Source organism: Emys orbicularis, chromosome 1 (assembly GCF_028017835.1).
Source record: "Emys orbicularis isolate rEmyOrb1 chromosome 1, rEmyOrb1.hap1, whole genome shotgun sequence".
Taxonomy (NCBI): Eukaryota; Metazoa; Chordata; order Testudines; family Emydidae; genus Emys; species Emys orbicularis.
The window spans coordinates 260006569-260026563 of record NC_088683.1 but is presented as its reverse complement, the minus strand read 5'-3'; the positions used below and the strand labels follow the sequence as shown (position 1 = coordinate 260026563).

At 43.7% G+C, this 19995-nt stretch overlaps 1 protein-coding gene across 1 annotated transcript in view; it reads right to left on the bottom strand.

The window, feature by feature from the left end:
* Positions 1-8555: 8555 nt before the first annotated feature.
* COL4A1 (collagen type IV alpha 1 chain) overlaps positions 8556-19995 on the bottom strand; it is a 106741-nt gene continuing 95301 nt past the window's right edge. The window contains exons 47-51 of the mRNA XM_065423596.1: positions 16488-16700; positions 14866-15043; positions 11224-11338; positions 9936-10108; positions 8556-8637 (exon numbers count right to left, since the gene is read on the bottom strand). Of these exons, the coding sequence (XP_065279668.1) occupies positions 8556-8637; positions 9936-10108; positions 11224-11338; positions 14866-15043; positions 16488-16700 (761 nt within the window). The remainder of the gene's footprint in view (positions 8638-9935; positions 10109-11223; positions 11339-14865; positions 15044-16487; positions 16701-19995) is intronic.

Sequence of the window (19995 nt, the reverse complement as noted above, 5' to 3'; positions counted from 1 at the left end):
GAAGATAGAGATATGGAAATAAGTGTCTTTCAAGTCGAGAGTGGCACACCAGTCTCCCAGATCCAGGGAAGGGATGATGGAGGTCAGGGATACCATGTGAAACTTCAACTTCTTGAGGTACTTGTTGAGTCGTCGCAGGTCCAGGATGAGTTGTAGGCCCCCATTTGCTTTTGGGATCAGGAAATAGCAGGAGCAGAAACCTTTCCCTGTCATCTGCTGAGGGATCTCCTCCACCACCCACAGCAGTAGGATGCTATTCACCTCCTGAACGAGGAGTTGCTCATGAGAAGAGTTCCTGAAGTGGGATGGGGAAGGGGGGGATGGAAGGAGGTGGCCAAAAACTGAACGGTGTAGTCCAGCGATACAATTTTTAGCACCCAGTGGTCCATGGTGACTTTCGACCAGGCCGAACAGCAGGGATGAAGACGGTTGAGGAAAAGATGGGGCAGATCCGGGGAGGTGACTGGGGTGTGGCTCTCAAGCGCACCCTCAAAATGCCCACTTCTGGTGGTGTTTCGCCGGGCCAGGTTGCACAAGTGGATGGGAGGAGGAAGAGCAGCAGCGACTGAACCCCGATGGGCAGGTAGCTATATAAGTATTCAAACCCCTTGGTGGGGACAAAATACTTTTTCTCAGCCCTCTTCGAAGTGGCTGGGATGGAGGACAGAGTTTGCCAGAGGGCTTTCGCAATGTTCAGGAGCCCCTCCTGCACCGTAAGCACTACATGTGTGGGGATGGATGCAGAGAGCACATTGAACAAAGTATCGGATTGCTCCACCATCTCTTCCACCTCTAGGCCTAAGTTAGTAACCACCCGTCGGAGCAGGGCTTGGTGCTCCTTAAAGTCGTCCAGTGGGCTAACACGGGAGAGCCCTGCCACTGCCTTGTCTGGCGAGGAGGACAACAACTGAACCACCGGGGAAAGGCCTGGGGCATTATCCCCTTCAAGGGAAGTGGGTCTCGGGGTGGACATCTGTCCTTCCACCTCAGCACCTGCTGGCACTTCCTGCACCGAGTCTGATGCCACCGGTGCCAATTGGGGTGTGTCCGATGCAGCGACCGAGGATTGGTGAGACGGGGGCATCAGCAGATGCAACCTCCGGAGCCCATTCATGATGGTGCTGTCTCAGCGAGGGGCTGAACTCCCTCTCCATGCTGGAGAAATCCTCCTCCAGTGACCAGGGCAGGGCCATCGATGCTTGAGTCTGGCAGCTAACCGTCGCCATGGGTGACCGGTGCCTCAAATAGTCAGACTGGTGCCGGGAGTAGGGGGAGCGGCGCCGTGTTGGGGAGTGTCCCTGAGGCCTCTGTGACGGTGACTGTTGGCGTGAAGATGACCTGTGACAACTGTAAGGTGACTGGCCGGGAGCACTGACCGGGAGCACAGTGCCAGCGATCTGTAGCGATGAACTGCTGACCTGAGCTGATGCGGTGACCAAGGGCCTGGCGACAAAAGGCTCTGCCTTGGCTCTGGAGACCAGCAGCACTCATTCGCCTTCTGGGAGACCTTCACAGCTGCTTGACCTTGTAGGGAGCGTTCGCTGGGTCCATCGCCACACGTGGTGCCAACTGCGGTGGGGGAGTCTTTTGCTCTCTGGGCGCCGGGAGCTGAGAAGGAGTTGACTGCGCCATCAGTCTGGGTCCCCTACCACTCCCTGGAGTCGATGGTGGATCCATTGGGGGGAGGGGTAGGATCTCCCTTGGGGGGGCATGCCCTCTTGTGGGGAGGGCCCTCAAGCGAATGTCACGTTCTTTCTGTGTCCTGGGATGAAAGTTCTTACAGATATGACACTTCTATTGAACCTGGGATTCCCGCAGGCACTTCAAATAGCTACTATGTGGGTCACTAAGGGCACGTCTTCACTACCCACCGGATCGGCGGGTAGCGATCGATCTATCGGGGATCGATTTATCGCGTCTAGTGTAGACGCGATAAAATCGATCCCCAATCGCTCTGCCGTCGACTCCGGAACTCCACCGCAGCGAGAGGCGGAAGTGGAGTCGATGGGGGAGTGGCAGTGGTCGACTCACCGCCGTCCTCACAGCCAGGTAAGTCGACCTAAAATATGCAACTTCAGCTACGCTATTCGCGTAGCTGAAGTTGCGTATCTTAGGTCGACACCTTCCCCAAGCCCCCACCCCGTAGTGTAGACCTAGCCTAACAAGCATAGACTTGTTGCAGTCAGAGCAGGGCTTAAAACCCGGAGACTGGGGCATGCCCTGCCTGAGGCAAAGTCCCCGTCAGGACCCTGACTGACTAACTACAGTACTTAACAGCTACTTACTAACTAATCTACTATAAAAACAAACTATTTACAGCTGGAACAGGAGGTTCGAAGAGTAGGAAAAATCACTGACCACTTGTGAAACAAAGGAAAGAGGCGCTCTGACGGGTGGCAAAAAGGAACTGAGAAGACCTAGGGTCGGCGGTGCCTGATATACCGACGCATGAGCATGGCACTCAAGGGGGTGCCACAGCTGGCCCTATGGATACTGCTAAGGCAAAAGTCTCCAGCAACTGTGCACGTGGGCGCGCACACACCTAGAATGGAATCTACATGAGCAAGCACTCGAAGAACATCTGAATACTGAACATTTCAGTTTATTTGGATTCTGCTAATGGCTCAGAGCTTTTCAGCCAGTTCCTTAAGTATTCTAGGATGTATTTCATCAGGCCCTGTCAACTTGAAGACATCTAACTTCTCCAAGTAATTCTTAACTTGTTCTTTTCTTATTTTAGCTTCAGAGCCTACCCCATTTACAATGACGTTCACTATGTTAGTTATCCAATCACTGCTAACTTTTTTGGTGAAAACTGAAACAAAAACGGCATTTAACACTTTCGCCGTTGCTGCATTTTCTGTTTTTTTCCATCTTTCCCTCCTCATAGAGTAATGGGCCTATCCTGTCCTTGTCTTCCTCTTGCTTCTCATGTATTTGTAAATGTTTTCTTGGTATCCTTTATGTCCCTAGCTAGTTTAATCTCATTTTGTGCCTTGGCCTTTCTAATGTTGTCTATACATGCTTGTGTTGGTTTTAATTTGTAATTTGACCTAGTTTCCACTTGTAGGATTCTTTTTTGAATTTCAGGTCACTGAAGATCTCCGTTAAGCCAGCATGGTCTCTTTAAAAAACTCCCAACTGTCCTGAACTCATTTTTTCCCCTTAGACTTGCTTCCCATGGGCGCTTACCTACCAATTCTCTGAATTTGCTAAAATCTGCCTTCTCAAAGTTCATTCTGCTGTTTTCCCTCCTACTATTCCTTAGAATCATAAACTATCATTTCATGATCAGTGGCCCCATGCTTTATAGACACTGACATCTTGTGCAATTAATTTTGGATTAAGCAGGATTTTTTATGATATCAAAAGGAGTTAATAAATGACTTTGCAGAAAGTCATAAAACTGTAGCATATTTGTTTAAAAATAGCTAACCCACATTTCATGCTGTCATTTTTCCAGGAGCCTGATAAGTAGGGCCCTACCAATTTCATGGCCGTGAAAAACATGTCATGGACTGTGAAATAAGACCTGCCCTGTGAAATCTAATCACCCCATGCTGCTGGGAGTGCCCCACTCGGGGGCTCCTAGCTGCTAGCCCAGGCCGGGCTGGGGAGAGACAGAAGTTGTCCTTCCCCTGCATGGCTGCTCTCAGTGGGGAGATCAGACCCACCTCCAGAGGCAGCGCAGAAATGAGGGTGCTACACCCTCACTTCTGTGCTGCAGCAGCCCCAAAAATGGGCTCGGAGCTTCAGCCCCTACGACTGCAGACAGGACTCAGGGTTCTAGGTGCCCCGGCTTGGGGCCTCAGCCCCACAGCTGAAGCTGGGGCTCAGGGCACCCGGGTTTGAGGCTTCTGCCCCCTGTGGCTCCAGCTGGGACTCAGGGAACCCGGGCTTTGGGTTTCCTGACTGGGCTGAAGGTGCCCATTTTTGGGGGGGATACCCCAATTGGCCAGGACACCCAGGTTTTGGGTTTCCACCCTCCGCAGCTCCTGACTGGGCTCAGGGTGCCCGTTTTTGGGGGGGATCCCCCAATTGGCCAGGGCTCCTGCATTAATCCACCACTGGCTGGGACTAGCAGCTAGGAGCTCCCAGCTGGGGCACTCCAAGAAGCTCAGGGGAGATCAGACCCACCTCCACGAACTTCCTCTAGCTGCAGGAAGCTTGGTGGCTGCTGCCTTCAGAGTCCAGCTCTGACGGTAGCACAGAAGTGAGTGTGGCAATCCTGTGAAACCCCCCATGATCCCATTTTGGGTCAGGACACCCACAGTTACATTGGACATTGTAAAATTGAATAATTTTAAAACCTTCTGGCTGTGAAATTGACCAAAATGGTCCGTGAATTTGGTAGGGCCCTACTGATAAGGGGATATTGCTCTCAGGGAAACTATTTTGTAGGAAAATATTTTTCATCAAAGACGTTACCTTTACAAAATGATAAATCCCATAATTAGAAACTGATTTTACATAATTGTTAGAAAATCTGCATGAGTTCAAAATATTAGGAAAACCATTGGATGTAGTTATTTGTATCAATATATATTTTGGAATATTTTATCAGATTTTTACATGTCAACATACGCATATATCCAGTCTGTTTATATTGAAAACTACTTTCCTCCAATTTGGGGAGGAAATTAGAGAGACGAGCAGGAAAGGAGCATTTGTTAGATATGTACAATCTGAAGATAAACGTGTATTGTATAAAGAGAACAAGGGCACCATCTGCAGTTTTAGAAGCGTATTGGGGGCATGAAGGGTTTTCTTCAAGTACTGCATACAAGTCAGGCTTACACAATGAATTGAATTTTTATTGGGAAAATTATATCGTGTAATCTGGGTGTATACAAGATAACTTTATTTTAACAAATGATCTATTCAGAGTTCCTGTTCATATAATCAGCCACACTGAAGCAACAACGCTGGCCCTGAGTGTTTAAATACATGACTACTGATTATATACTTTTGTAATATAAGAGCGGGTTGCTATGAAAATTTCACTTTTCTACCTTAGTGCATGGGCAGCTATTCAGCTTCATCTAGGTCATCAAAAGCAAGTGCTCAGACATTATTTTTGACTTTCACCCACTTATACCTGTACATATTGACATTGGTACAAAGGGCATTTGGGGCAGGACATTTTTTTAGAGCATTTTAGTAGATAATGATTACTAAATAAGTAATCATTAGTAAATAATTAAGACTTCTAAATACTATCTAACCAGTCTTTCAAAGCTTAAGCAGGCCTTGCTGTCAAATTGTTTTTTATTCAGAAAAGAAAGAGGTTAGTGTGAACCCTTCAGTCCTTCACCAGCCAAAAGATGTTTTCTCAGACTAGGCTTAAACTCACATGCAAGCCCTAGAAAATCCAATTGTCTGACAGTTTGGGTCAACCAACTGCAGGCAAAATTTAATTCCGATCTGCCTACCAGGTAAGGTGTTGAATGTAAATAAAAAACCTGCCACACCAGCATGTGTGGCCTGAGTCTGAAAAGGGCAAGCTGAATTTCTGCTTTGGTTTCCTTCCAGACACCACTACCAGGAAGAATATATGGATAATTTACCCACACAAACTGTTGCCTTGCTATATTCTTATTCTCCTCTCATTCTACTCAGCTAGTTGTGCACCATACATCACTTGGGGAAGGACTACAGCTGACTAATTACACACATGCTTTCTCTACAAGGTAGTATAAGGCCCGTGTACTGTTTGATGGCATTTATAAGGAAAGTGAGACCCTGGCAAAACTCCCATTGACTTCCATGGGCACAGAATCACCATGGAAGCATGTAGCCCATTTCAATTCAGACACACTCAAAGCACTCAAGATTTTAAGTGCAAGTGAATACAGAGCAGCAGCCTCCTCTCCATGAGGAAGGGGCAAAAATATAAAACAAAACTGAAATTTTAACAAATTATTTACTTTTGTTTAGTAAAACATGGAGCAACCATCACATTTTCTTGTCAGGTAACCAGATCTGAGATTCAGGCTGCCCGCTCATAAGCAAAACACTAGCTGGTACATTTTGGATTTTATCTTATAGATTTTGGTCCTCTTTGGTGCACTGTAGTGGTCCCTCGCTATTGAGTGGGGATAGAGGCCACTCCACCTCACTACAGACAGACAGCAAGTAACCATCTATAGAGGAAACTCCGGTCCTCTGGGTAGGGCAGAGCCACAAACAGTCTTTACACTGCAGCCGCCTGGCTGGGGCGGACAGTAACTAACAGTCTATAAGGGAGTTCTGGCCTTCTGGGCAGGGTAGAGCACATACAGTCTATGGCTCCACAACACAGCTCATATCTTCTGGCCAAAAAGAGGGAGTTTGGCCACCACCCCAGGGGTGGGGTCAGTGGCAGGGGGTTAAGGGGATCCAGGCCCACCCTTCTGTATCGGGTCCCAGCCCAGGCCCCTAACAGTGGCAGATGGGTCTGCCACTGGGTTGGCGGCGATCCTCCCGAAACACGCTGACTCAGTCAGCAGCAGAACCAGAATAAAATCTGGGTCACCTGGGTTGTTTTCCACCACAGTCAGGGTGTAGGGCTCCATGGTCAAAAGGTCCTCCGAGGAGCTGTAGGGACTGCCGGTGGCCAAGTCCCTGAGGAGACAGAGTACTCGTCTGACAGCGGTCCTGGAAGCTCCTTGCGATACTAGTCCATCTCCGACCACAGGGCACAGCTCCACTCAGGGGCTAGCCTGGGTTCCTGCAAAGATCTCTGCTCCTTCTGGTGGTCCACCCCCAGTTGAGCTTCAGGGCTCTCCTTTTATACTTCCTGTCCCACCCCAGGACTTCCAGTGCTGGGTCAGGGCAGATTCAGCTCTGCCCACCAGGAGGACTGTAGTGGTCCCTCGCTCTCCAGTTTGGAGGGAGGCCATTCTGCCCCACTACATGCACAAAAGAGTCAAGGGAAGAGTGAGAAATGCATACAGCTAGCTTTTTGACCTCTGATTTCATTCAAGTGAGATTTTTAATTTGAAAACCCCCCCAAACATCTCAACATAAGACCTGTGTCGATAACGTGTCAACCATGTTTTGCCTTCCATTACTAGTTATTGTAAGGTGTCAGAGCTGTCTCCTTATTTCCTCCTGTCAAAAATATTTTATGGTTGCAAGATGTGCAGAACAAAAGCGATCTAGGGTTGCATCAAGCTTGTGCATTTATTAGTGGCTTATTAAGAAATAATTTATTGTTGCTGGGTAAACAGGAGTAACAAATTAGTAAAAAAAAGTTTTTACACAAATAGTTTTATTACAAATTTGATTTTTTTAAGAAATACACATTTAAGAAATTACATAAAAGGCCTTGGCATTCTCAAAAATATTTTGGTATTTGCATGGTTATAGTCTATAAAATAGTTTTAGACACAGCTGTGCTCAAACATCAGAATATTTGCATAGAGATCCAATAGAACTATTTCTTTGAACACTTCAAAAAACTTTTTTGGGGGAATATTAACAAAATTAAGGCCTTTTAAATTTGAAAATCAAGTCATTCAGTGTGTGATTAGTTTTTAAAACCCTGAAAATATTAAATACAGAATAAACACTGTAAGCTCAAAGCACGTTTTACTATAATAAACACAAATAGTCATTAACCTGGGTTCATTCTCTGCAATTTACAGTTAGGTATTGAAATGAGCGAAAGAAAACAGATTTTTCACATTAACTATTTTGCATTTAACATCTAATTTATGACACTGTATTGAAAAAGAGGAAAAATTATGTAAGCTTCTTTTTGAAATTGTAGCAAACTCAAAGCTTGATTTGCGTAATTGTTGATACCTATATAAATTACTAATATATATATATATTTTTTTTTCCTAACCACAATTGGACCATTCTTTATTCCACAGGAAAATTTGTTCCACTGCATGAAGAAGCTGCATAGTACCAAACATAGCAGAAACACTTAATTGCCCATTTGTGAAACTAGTTTGGCAAACCCTTCCTTTGGAGCATAGTTCCACTGAAACCAATAGGACTAGGGTGGAAGTAAGCACTACAAATAGAAAAGCAAGCTAGATGGCACCCTATGTTTTGAAAATATGGATACATAATCTGTAATCACAAAACTCTTCTTTATATTAGTATTACTTTGTACAGGAACAATAAGTACATACCTAAGAGTCTGGAATTTTGAGATAGCTAGACAATGGTAATAGCATACGTATCTGGGTAGGAGAAATGAATCTAAATATATAATACAAGAAAGGGGAGTCAAAAGTAAGGCACAACAACGTACTTCCTAGCACCTTTGAATTTTTCTGCATGAACTCTGGCTTTTTTATACTGTCAGTGCATTGCATTTACATAAACATTTCTTTTACCAAAAGTGCCATTTGGTATTTGAAGCTTATCTTTGTTGTCTCTTTTCTTCTTCAGCAAGTACAGAGCCAGTAAAGCAGTGTGTGTTAGTTATGCAAGTTCCTATAAGGCACTTTACTGTTTTCATATTGGACAACAATGAGGTACATATGATATACATCTAAGCTTCATTGCAGTTAAACAAATAGCACCATATTGTGACATTAGTTGAAATTCAAACGTCATTATGTTCTTCTCATACAGACTTGACAACGGCTAACGTTTGAGCGCAAGTCCCCTGCTTTCAGAGTTGAAGGAGTAGGTTTCCTATAAAAAAAATGGACAACCATCAATAACTGCTAATACAAAAATATCAGTTTGCAAGTTTATTGTTAACTTGGCAGGGGGGAATGACTCTATACGAAGTGTTGTCAAAATAAACAAAACAAACTGAAAAAGATCTGTCTCTCTAAACTCTTTAGTTATAAGAAATTATTAAAAACAAAAGTGGGTAAAATATTTTCCGACAGAAGTGTGATTTTTTTTATTGACTATGTGCCTTTAATAATCCGGACCTCAAGCCTGCAATTCAAATTCACATGAGGTAAGGTTGCAGGATTGGTCCCCTACCCAAGGATGTATGATGTACAAACTAGGACTGTTTCTGTGGTGTTCCTAAAGAGAAAGGGATGCCAAGCTTTACAGTTCTCTCCTTGTGAGGGACGTAAGGAATAAAGTAACTATGATGCTCATTCTTCTCTCTTTTTCTCTGAGTAGCCTTCCTTGTACTAAAGAGCGATATTTATTCTTGGGTAGCGGCTAGCACAAGGCTTTGCATCACTTAATTCCTCAATTTAGAGCCTAAACAGTACAGAAGTTGTGCATAGGCCCATCTGCACAGGGTGAAGCTCATGGGTGAATGATAAATAATTGTTCAAGCTCATTCAGTTCTCTGCCTCTCTGAGTATGCATACCCTGCAATTAGACACCCATGGCTGGCCCATGCCAGCTGACTCGGGCTCACAGGGCTCAGGCTAAGAGTCTGTTTAACTATGGTGTAGATGTTTGGGCTTGGGGCTGCAGCCCAAACTCTGGGACCCTCTCATCTCACAGTATCCTAGAGCCTGGGCTCCAGCCCGAGCCTGAACGTCTACACCACCATTAAATACCCTATTAGCCCAAGCCCTGTGAGTCCAAGTCAGCTGGCACAGGCAAGTCACAGGTTTTTATTGGCAATGCACACATACCCTTTCCGAGGAGATGTCAACAGCTGTGCTAGTTTGCAGTGCTTCTATTATGAGCTAATATCCACTAGGGATGAGATTATGCTCTGGGATAATTTCTATCAAGATGTCAGTGTATCCCAATTACGACTGAAATCACACAAGTGAAACACAGGTGTGGTGGAGGTACAAACACTCTTAGGTCATCCTAAAAGGAATACTGTAAATAGGTTTCATTTGGTATATCTTAATCCAAACAGACTACCAATAGCTATTCATCTTTTAAGCTTAATCTAGAACAATCCTAGTGTTACTTTAAAGTAAGTTTCACACTGTTGCTTTTACAGATGTATAGTGAGCCGTGAATATGGATTTTAGAAAGAAAAATCAATTATAACTTACTTGAACATCTCATTTCTCTCTATAGTGGCAAGCCAAAAGCTGTAAGCATTTGCATAATAGTTACAAGTTCCACGACCATGGCATTCTATGAAGGGAGCACTGCGGAACTCCTCTAGACAGGAACCTGGAGATGCCAGAGCTTGTCCGGAACCCTCAGCACCAGCGCTGGTATGCTGGGAAAATACAAGTAAATCAACCAGATTAGAAATATCTAACTCTTTAGATCTGGTCTACACTGGAGGGGGGCGGGGATCGATCTAAGTTACACAACTTCAGCTACGTGAATAACGGAGCTGAAATCGACATACTTAGATCTACTTACTGCGGTATCTTCACTGCGGTAAGTCAACGTCTGACGCTCTCCCATCAACTCCGCCTGCACCTCTTGCCCTGATGGAGTACCGGAGTCGACGGGCGAGCGCTCGGTAGTCGGTTTATCGTGTCTAGACTAGACACGATAAATCGACCCCCGCTGGATCGATCGCTACCCGTCGATCCAGCAGGTAATGTAGACAAGCCCTTAGTGACAGTAGGTTGAAACTCTTTTAAACCAATACTTTGCCATATGCATTTCCTCCCCTCTTTTCAGTAATGTGGTGGAGAACCTGCTGCTGCTCTTTCCTCCCGCTTTGGGATATTGGGTGGCCAGTTGGGAGCAATGGGAGTCTGGGAAAAATGGGAGGAATGGGTCCCAGGGACAGGGTATCTTGGGCCCTGGGAGGAGCATGGTGGTGAAGGCAATCAGGGAGAGTATCTTGGAATCCACTGGTGTTAGGGCCCACAGAACTGAATTGCCTTGCATTACCAGAGACTGTGTCAGATAAAGTTTGGTACTGAAGCACACCAGAGACTGCTCAAAAGACCAAAAATTCAATTAGACAGAGGTCCTATTCATGGAGAGATCAGGAAGAGCAGAGGCAGTGGCTCTATATTGCTCTGTGAAGGTGCTGCAACCCTGAACTGGAGGGACAATAGGAAGGTCTGTTAATTTCTATGTTCATTTAGTCCTAGGCATTTGTGCTGAAGCTGTAAACAAGGGAATGACAGTGTGTTTTGTGAGAGGAATTACTTTGCTAGAAACTAGAGAGTGAATTGTTACTAAATTATTCTCTCACATTAACTAAATAGCCAACACGTTTCTAAAGTCACCAAAAGAGCAGAGACCTTGTCCTCTGACCCTTGTTTCCCTGCAACGGCACAGACAGACAGTACCTTTCTAAAGGCAGGAATACATCAAACACCAGCATAAATTATTTTTCTGATCCAGGTGACATCCTGGTGCACTTACCATTACAAAGGAGTAACCAATCCAAAGCGACATCCAGCCTTCAGGGCACAATGGTATTTGAACTGTTTGGCTGTGAACTGCAATTACCATGGCAGGAGCCTCACACACAGAGCATCTATAAAGAACATGACAGCAAGGAACTCAATGTACTTGGAATAGTAAAATTTATTTCCTCTTTTCGGGAGTTATGTGCACAGCAAGTTCAGAATTTACAAGACCAACCAGTTAAGCATTGGAGTCACTAATCCTACCAGTCTTCACTGGATAAAGGAAAGGAAGGGCCTTATTATTATAAACTGAATAGTTCAATACATTTACCCTTTTTTCTCTTTTAAATTTTAAATTTCAACAGCCAGCATATGTGCAATGTTATTAACACTGAAGGGAAAATGGCTAAAGAACTAGAAGAAGGTCTGGTGAGACCAGGAGCAAATAGGAGCAACACATTGCTTTAGCTGTAGACTTATATGACTTCTGGAGAGAACACCAGCACTTCTTTGAGGAACTGAAGACTTCTTGGGAAGGCCAGTGAAACATGTACAGAGGAGGGTTCCATATGTATTCCCTTTAAAGGTGACTTTTGTTTATGTCTGGGGTCCTTATCTCTGAATAAAGGACAACTTAGCCAACCAACTGGAACACTGGGCTTGAGAAACCAACATTCTGAGAGGTTTACAAACAAAGATGCTTTTAGTTCAGGTATGTAGATTCTACTTCTGACCTGCTGGCTCCCAAAATAAGCAGGAGGCTCAGTAATTCCTTGGTGGGTGTGTCTCTCTCTTTGCTAAGACTGCCAAACAAAGTACTAATAAATGCCAGTTATGATGCAAATGATAATCATATGGGGTCCTGCTAATTAGGAATTTGACTGGGACCACTAATTCCTTGCTTGCAGCATAGCCCTAAAAAATAGCCACTTTTAATTAGCACTGGCCCTTTTGGTTCAAACCAGATACCTAAGATGAACAGCTTTGTATTGCATTATCAGAGCAACAGAGAAATTAAGTATAACAAGCAGGAATAACCTGGGTTCTGTTAAATCCACAAAAGCAAAGAAATTCAGAGTGAAGGCATCTACATTTGACATAAAAGGATTCGCACACTGCCTAGAACTCCAGCACAAAAACTACATGGTTATTTTAAGAAGCACAGCAATGAAAGAGGAAAAAATAGAATGTAAAAGGCGCCTGGTACTAGCTTTGCTTCAAGAGATTTCTGGTGCATCAATGAATGACTTTGGGACAAAGGAAGTCTCTTGAACCAGGGCAGGCAAGTGACACTTTTACATCTTTTCAATTTTTCGATGCAGGATGATGATGGTTTAACAGTCTCAAATAATAAAAGAAACTGTCAGACTATGAAGATAGCCTTCTGCTTTGAGATTACAGTGGCATGCACAGATACAAAAGAACATATTAAAATAATTTCACTCTACACCACCTTTCCATGGCAACTCTTGGCACAGTAGATTCTTTTAGAATCCAGGGTTCAAGGGAAAGCTGCAAGATCTACAAATATATATAAAGCACCACAAGTACTCTGTATGCATAGGATAGTGGGCAGTTTAAGGGCAAATTTCAACAGCGGTCTCTTTGTTCAAGATTTTCAAGAGTGACTCAAGGGATTTTGGGTACCCGACATGAACAAGTTAATGGGGCTTAGTTTTCAGAAGGTGGGCACTCACCATTTTCTGAAAATTAGATCCTTTTTAGGCATCTCCAGTAGGGCACAAAAAAAGGCAGACACCCCAAATCTCTACTCTTTTTTTTTTAATCTTGGCCAAAATCTGTACAATCAAATTTTGAGGCATTTTGGGTGTCAAAAAACTGGGAATTAAGTACAGAAGTAATATTTGCATAAGTTGGGTCCAACTACACAATTTACACATAAAACTCCAAGTCTGGGGACACACAAAGTTGTGTTGCCATGCAGAAGGAGTGATATTTCATTCTTATGAATCCTTTTTAAAAATTGGCCCTTAGCTTGTTCATGTTATATGAGAAACAAACCGCCATATTACGTACTCTGATACACTGGATACCTACGATGGGGGATGTTACCTTAGAATTGTCTGGATAGCTAATATACATAGACAAATGTGTCATGCTCCCACCCTCGGAAAGCCCACCAGAGCAATTTCCACTCCCACTCATCTCCATGATAGGGAGAGAGCACAGGAGTTGTTAGGGTGTCTACACAGCAGCTGGGAGGATGTTTCCCAATGCGGATGCTAGCGCTGTTTGAGCTAGCATACTAAAAACTGCTGTATGGATGCAGTAGCATAAGTGGTTGGTTGAACTAGTTGCCTGAGTTAAATCCCACCTAACCTCCTGGGTATGGAGTTGGGCAGCTAGCCCGAGCCGCTGCCCATGACATTGTAGCCACACTGCTATTTTTAGCAGGCTAGCTTGAGCAGAGCTAGCATGTGTCTGTCTATCCAAGCTGGGAAGCATCCTCCCAGCTGCTGCATAGGCATAACCTCACACTCTAGGACAGGGGTCGGCAACCTTTCAGAAGTGCTGTGCTGAGTCTTCATTTATTCACTCTAATTTAAGGTTTCCCGTGCCAGTAATACATGTTAACGTTTTTAGAAGGTCTCTTTCTGTAAGTCTATAATGTATAACTAAACTATTGTTGTATGTAAAGTAAATAAGGTTTTTAAAATGTTTAAGAAGCTTCATTTAAAATTAAATTAAAATGCAGAGCCCCCCGGACCGGTGGCCAGGGCCCGGGCAGTGTGAGTGCCACTGAAAATCAGCTCGCGTGCTGGTTGCCTACCCCTGCTCTAGGATCAGGACGGCCTATAAAGGCCCTGCCTGACCCCTGCGTGTCATGATTATCAATTTAGTAAGATGTTGGAGCTCCTTTGTCAGATCCTAATTAAATCAGAGTGGTGCAGCCCACTAAGTTCATGTGATCTCTTCTGCCTTAAGCCTTGTGCATGTTACATCAGGGCACAGTTTATGCTAGTAAATTAAAAAAAAAAAATAGGACCAAATCCACAGCTGATATAAACTGGTGTAGCTCAAATGAGCTCAATGCAACTACATCAGTTTACACCAGCTGAGGAGTCAGTTCTACAAATAGTAAATGATTGCTTTACAGTACTACACCGGGTTCCTTTGTAATATTGTTTGCTTTAAACTAACTCTAGTTGTATTCAAGCACCAAAGCAATGTCCAAAACAATGCAGCATATTGCATGACAGTTAAAACTGACATTGATATATTTTCAAAAGATATTGAGCCACAAAGTGCTTCTAATTAGAGCTGAGTATAAAAACAGAAATTATTTTTCCCCTTGGAATTTTGAATAAAAATAAAAATTTCTGTTTAATTCAAAATTTCCTGTTGTATTTTTTCAGTGAATTTATTCAAAATAAATATTTGTGTTTCATATGAATCCAAATAACCATTTTTTGGCTTGAGATCTCTTCACTTTTTCCAGTGGAAAAGGTGTGGAGACTCAAAATATTTTCATTTTAATTCAAATCAATATGGAAAAATTTCAATCATTTAATCGAAAATAAAATCAGGATAGTCTGAGTGATATGAAAAAAGTTTGATGAAAATTTTTTGACCAGCTCTATTTTTAATAGGTCTTCTGCATATTCATAACCAATGCAGCAAGAGCAATACTCACCTACTGATGAATGGCCTGATATTGTCACCAGTGATAGGTGCCATACTCATTGGCATGGGTTCAGGAGTAGACAGCCAGTAGGAATAGTCATTCCTTGATGCAAAGTTGCATACATTATTGATGTTGCAGAACAAGAATGGCATAGTGCTAAATTTACGAAGACAGCTCCCTGCTGTGCCTGAAAGTGTAATAAAAAGGTTAATGTGTAAAACTCTGTTCGAGTGAATATTTGGCAACGGCATATTTTAATCAGTGCAATTTTGATGACAGTGCACAATGTTTAAAGTGCTAACATGGCAACCCTGACTCTGAAACTCACTTCCCGGCTCGCTCCAGCAGGATGGTGAGAGCATAAGGGAGATTCTGATATCAGTCTGAGAGGAGAGGGCTAGCTTGTTTTGCTCCTGTATAAATCCCAATGGCAGACCACAATCAGACTTTAAAATAATTTTTTCCCCTCAGCTCCAGGGTAGTCAAGTTTATATAATGGTTGCTTCTAGAATTGTATATTTGTTTATCAGATGCCAAAAGATACATTAAAGCAACAATAAGATCACAAACTTAAATATAAAAAGTCAGGGAATGCAAAACTTAAGGGCTTTTCAGTAACACCAGTATATTTACATTAAACAAAGATGATATTCTTGATTACTAGCTAGTAATTACCCAAACTAGCAATCAAATATATTATACATGTGCAATGCCTTGAATGCCTGAGGTTCTCTGATCAAAGAAGTCATTGTCTCCTTGTAGTCGGCTGACCCATACCCTGGGCTCGCTGTAGTTTCATTGAGTCTCTTGCCCCTAGGTCCCCTATGGGCAGGGCTTAAATTCTCTTGGAGTATTTTTCTGGGGCCCCCAGGCCCCTCCACCCCCAACTTGCTATAAAAATTCCAGGGAGGTTGAAAATATTTACCGGAGCTCTGCTCTGGACAGCTCTGGCTGAATTTAAGCCCTGCCTATGGGAGCCCCACTTGTGGGCAATCTCACTATACCCAGCACGTGTTCAGCTCACTGCCGGGGTCATTTCAGAGTCCAACTACAGTTCACTTGTCTCTATAGTCCCTGGAGGTGCTTTCCAGGTCCTGCCACAGGTCACTGATGGGAAGCAGCCCTTCAGGGCCCTTGTCGGTAATAAGCTTGTAATGTCAATCTTCCTCTGCCGAAAGCTGAAGGTGTGGGGAGTCGGGGGGAAGGAAAGGCTGGCCAGTGCCTCAGACTGAGCTCCCCTTGCTACTAGAGCTCACTAGCAGTCCCTAGCAGCATTCCTGCTACCAAGCAAATTTCCCCCCTTTTCTGTGGCTTGTTTCACCTTTTTAAGCTCTCCTTCTCCAGGTGGAGCATGTTCTGCAGGTGCACCTAAGCCTTTCTACCAGTGGGATGGGGGTATGTCCCGTCACGCTCCTCAGTGCATGTTTGTGCAGTGCTGGAAAAGGGTAAACCACTATAATATCTATAAGTAAGTATGATTATTATTCAGTCTGTGCTCTACATAGTGTAGTATGAGCCTACGAATAAGATAAATATTTGTTTGGTTTGTAATGAAATTAAGCTGCATTACACACTCATCAGTAATGCATGCTAACACCTTATTTGATTTGATTTATTTTATTATTTCTTACCCAAATCCTGACCATGTGCCCTTTCATTGCCTTGTACGTAAAGTAAGGAGTAGCCATAGTACATCAGTTTAGTTCCAGATGGACATTCTGGTTCTTCAATGGCTTGGCTGTGTCTGGTAACAAGGAAGCCATGAGCGACAGATGGTGTGCCTGGTGGGCCCATAGACCCTGGTAAACCCTCAGGGCCTGGTGGACCTCTGGCTCCTCGCGGACCTACAAGACAGAAAGTCAAATTTACCTCTTTTTTATTTCTAGAAGTGTCAATAGAGAGAATCCAATCTGAGCCATCAATTGTATATTTATTTTCAATTTACACAGCTACTGTATTATCGCACTCGGTTGAGCAGACTGCACACAGTGTCGATGATAACAATTTTAAATGATCAGGAAACCAATGATTATGCCTTATGTATTTGCATAGTGTTTTGTATTTAACCTTACACTAGAGTTAAACGTTTTATCTGGGGAGAAAAATTACTCTGCAGTGTTCAGTACTTTACTTTAATTTCTTAAACTCTAACACATAAAGGAAAATAATTTAGACAATGGAAGTAAATGAAACCAAAGTACTTTGAATGATTATTAAATGTCTCTAAAAATGCCTACAGAGAAAGTGTGCCAACTTCTGATGGAGCTGAAATTAAAGCAAGTAAAGGGAACTAGAGAATTGCTGCTTGCCAGGCAATCACTGTTAAGAATTTGAACTGTCTGAAATTACAACACATATTAAATGAAAAAACAACAAAAAAATTGAATGCAACATTGAGACTGGGGAAAATAAGCACTCAGACATCAGCAAGTTCTGTAAAGGAAAGATTTCTCTTGCACTGTTAAAGTGCCCATTTTGTTCATCCATGTTGTTTACAATATACATAATACATGGAAGTTTACATTTTCTGAGGTTAGAAGGACCAGAAGATACTAGCGGGCAGATTGTAATTGGGAGTGTGTACGTGGGGGGAAGAGTAGGAGGGTGGATGGAGCCTTTTCCTGTGCCAGCCCTGTGCAAGGACCAGGGGAAAAATACAGCTTCTGTGCTTGAGGATGCACAGAGACTCTTAAGGGACGACCATCACCTCAATGGGAGCAGGGAAGTGGGCCTCTTCCCCAGGCCTGCCTCTGCCCCAGCCAACATTATGGGCTAGGTGCACTGGAAAAGCAGGCTGCACAGTCCTAAAGGATTTGATTTGATTAAGATTGCAAGATCTCCAGGCTTTGTCAGTAGTACTTGTAAGATGCTTGACCCATAGCTATAGTGAAGCCTCCATTCAAATATGTCCTCTGATGTTTTTCAAAAGTTCAGGTCCTGTGGATCTCTAAGCTTTAGAGGAATAGAGCTACAGAGGTCTCATGTGTTGTGGGGCCTGTCAAATCCTTAGTGAAGAACTAGTTTGCTGGCAGATTTTACAAGCCGCAACTCCTGATTGCGTTAATTGTCTGCCACGTTTCCCAGCACAACTTCTTTGTTGCTTCATTCAAACAAATTGACCAAAGTTTCCGAGGAATGCAGCCTCCACAAGTTGCTAGCACCACCTCCTTCTGCATCTATTCAGCCTCTGCAATTAACAAACTTTGGGAATGGTATGAGTGGCTACTAAAAAGTACAGAGCTAAATTGCTTGCTGCACTTACAATTCATGGGCACCACATCTATCTTTAAGGGCATGTTTCTGATCTCTCATCAATGTAAATAAAACCAATGAAGTTATACCAGTAACCTTAGGCTCTGACCAGTGCCTACTGAAGTAAAAAATAACAACACACTCTTATTGACTTCAGTGGTTGCTGGTCAGACCTATATGCACTGACAGAATGTTCTTCTATGCATTTGGAGTCTTGCATTTTCAAGTATTTGTAATTTTATGTATTTTTTTTTCAAATGTAGCAAAGCACACTGTACATTATAGCCTAATCAGTCATCAAATCCAAAAGTTCATCTATTTTTGAGTAAGCCCCATGGGATAAGAAAGATGGTTCTATTTTATTTATTTTTAAAATGGAAAATGTTTTTTTATGCTCTCATGATTCAAATGGCTGAAGGGATTTTGTCTAAATTTTCCCAAACTATTCCTCTGTGGGCAGATACCTGTCTCATAGAACTGGAAGGGACCTTGAAAGGTCATTGAGTCCAGTCCCCTGCTTTCACCAGGGCCAGCTCCAGGCACCAGCTGAGCAAGCTGGTGCTTGGGGCGGCAGATTGTTCGAGGCGGCATTCTGCCCAATCCTAGGGCGGCACGGCCGCTTTTTTTTGTGTGTGTGTGTGTTCCGCTCCGGCCGCCCCATTTTTTTTTTTTTTTTTGCTTGGGGCGGCCAAAAAGTCAGAGCCGGTCCTGGCTTTCACTAGCAGGACCAAGTAGTGTCCCTAACAGATTTTTTTTTTTTTTTTTTGCCCCAGATCCCTAAATGGGCACCTCAAGGACTGAACTAACAAGTCTGGGTTTAGCAAGCCAATGCTCAAACCACTGAGCTATCACTCCCCCAAAGATCATAGAATATCAGGGTTGGAAGGGACCTCAGAAGGTCATTGAGTCCAACCCCCTGCTCAAAGCAGGACCAATCCCCAAACAGATTTTTGCCCCAGATTCCTAAATGGCCCCCTCAAGGACTGAACTCACAACCCCGGCTTTAGCAGGCCAATGCTCAAACCACTGCTCTATCCCGCCAAGCATAAAATTTCAACCCCAAAACTTCAGAAAGTTACAGGAGTGTGAAAAAAAGGAAATTATAATGGAACTTGTTTTGCAAGATTATTATAAGAGGTTCAACAAGGACAAGTGCAGAGTCCTAGTGCAGAGTCCTGCACTTAGGAAGGAAGAATCCCATGCACCGCTACAGGCTGGGGACTGACTGGCTAAGCAGAAGTTCTGCAGAAAAGGACCTGGGGATTACAGTGCACAAGAAGCTGGATATGAGTAAGCAGTATGCCCTCGTTGCCAAGAAGGCCAACGGCATATTGGGCTGTATTAGTAGGAGCCTTGCCAGCAGATCGAGGTAAGTGATTATTCCCCTCTATTTGGCACTGGTGAGGCCAAACCTGGAGTATTGCATCCAGTTTTGGTCCCCCCACTACAGAAGGGATGTGGACAAATTAGAGTCCAGCGGAGGGCAACCAAAATGATTAGGGGGGTGGGGCACATGATTTATGAGGAGAGGCTGAGGTAACTGGGCTTATTTAGTCTGCAGAAGAGAAGAGTGAAGGGGGATTTGATAGTAGCCTTCAATTACCTGAAGAAGATGGAGTTAGGCTGTTCTCAGTGGCGGCAGATGACAGAACAAGAAGCAATGGTCTCAAGTTGCACTGGGGGAGGTCTAGGTTGGATATTAGGAAACACTATTTCACCAGGAGGGTGGTGAAGCACTGGAATGGGTTACCCAGGGAGGTGGTGGAATCTCCATCCTTAATGGTTTTTAAGGCCCGGCTTGACAAAGCCTTGGCTGGAATGATTTACTTGGTGTTGGTCCTGATTTGAGCAGGGGATTGGACTAGATGACCTCCTGAGGTCTCTTCC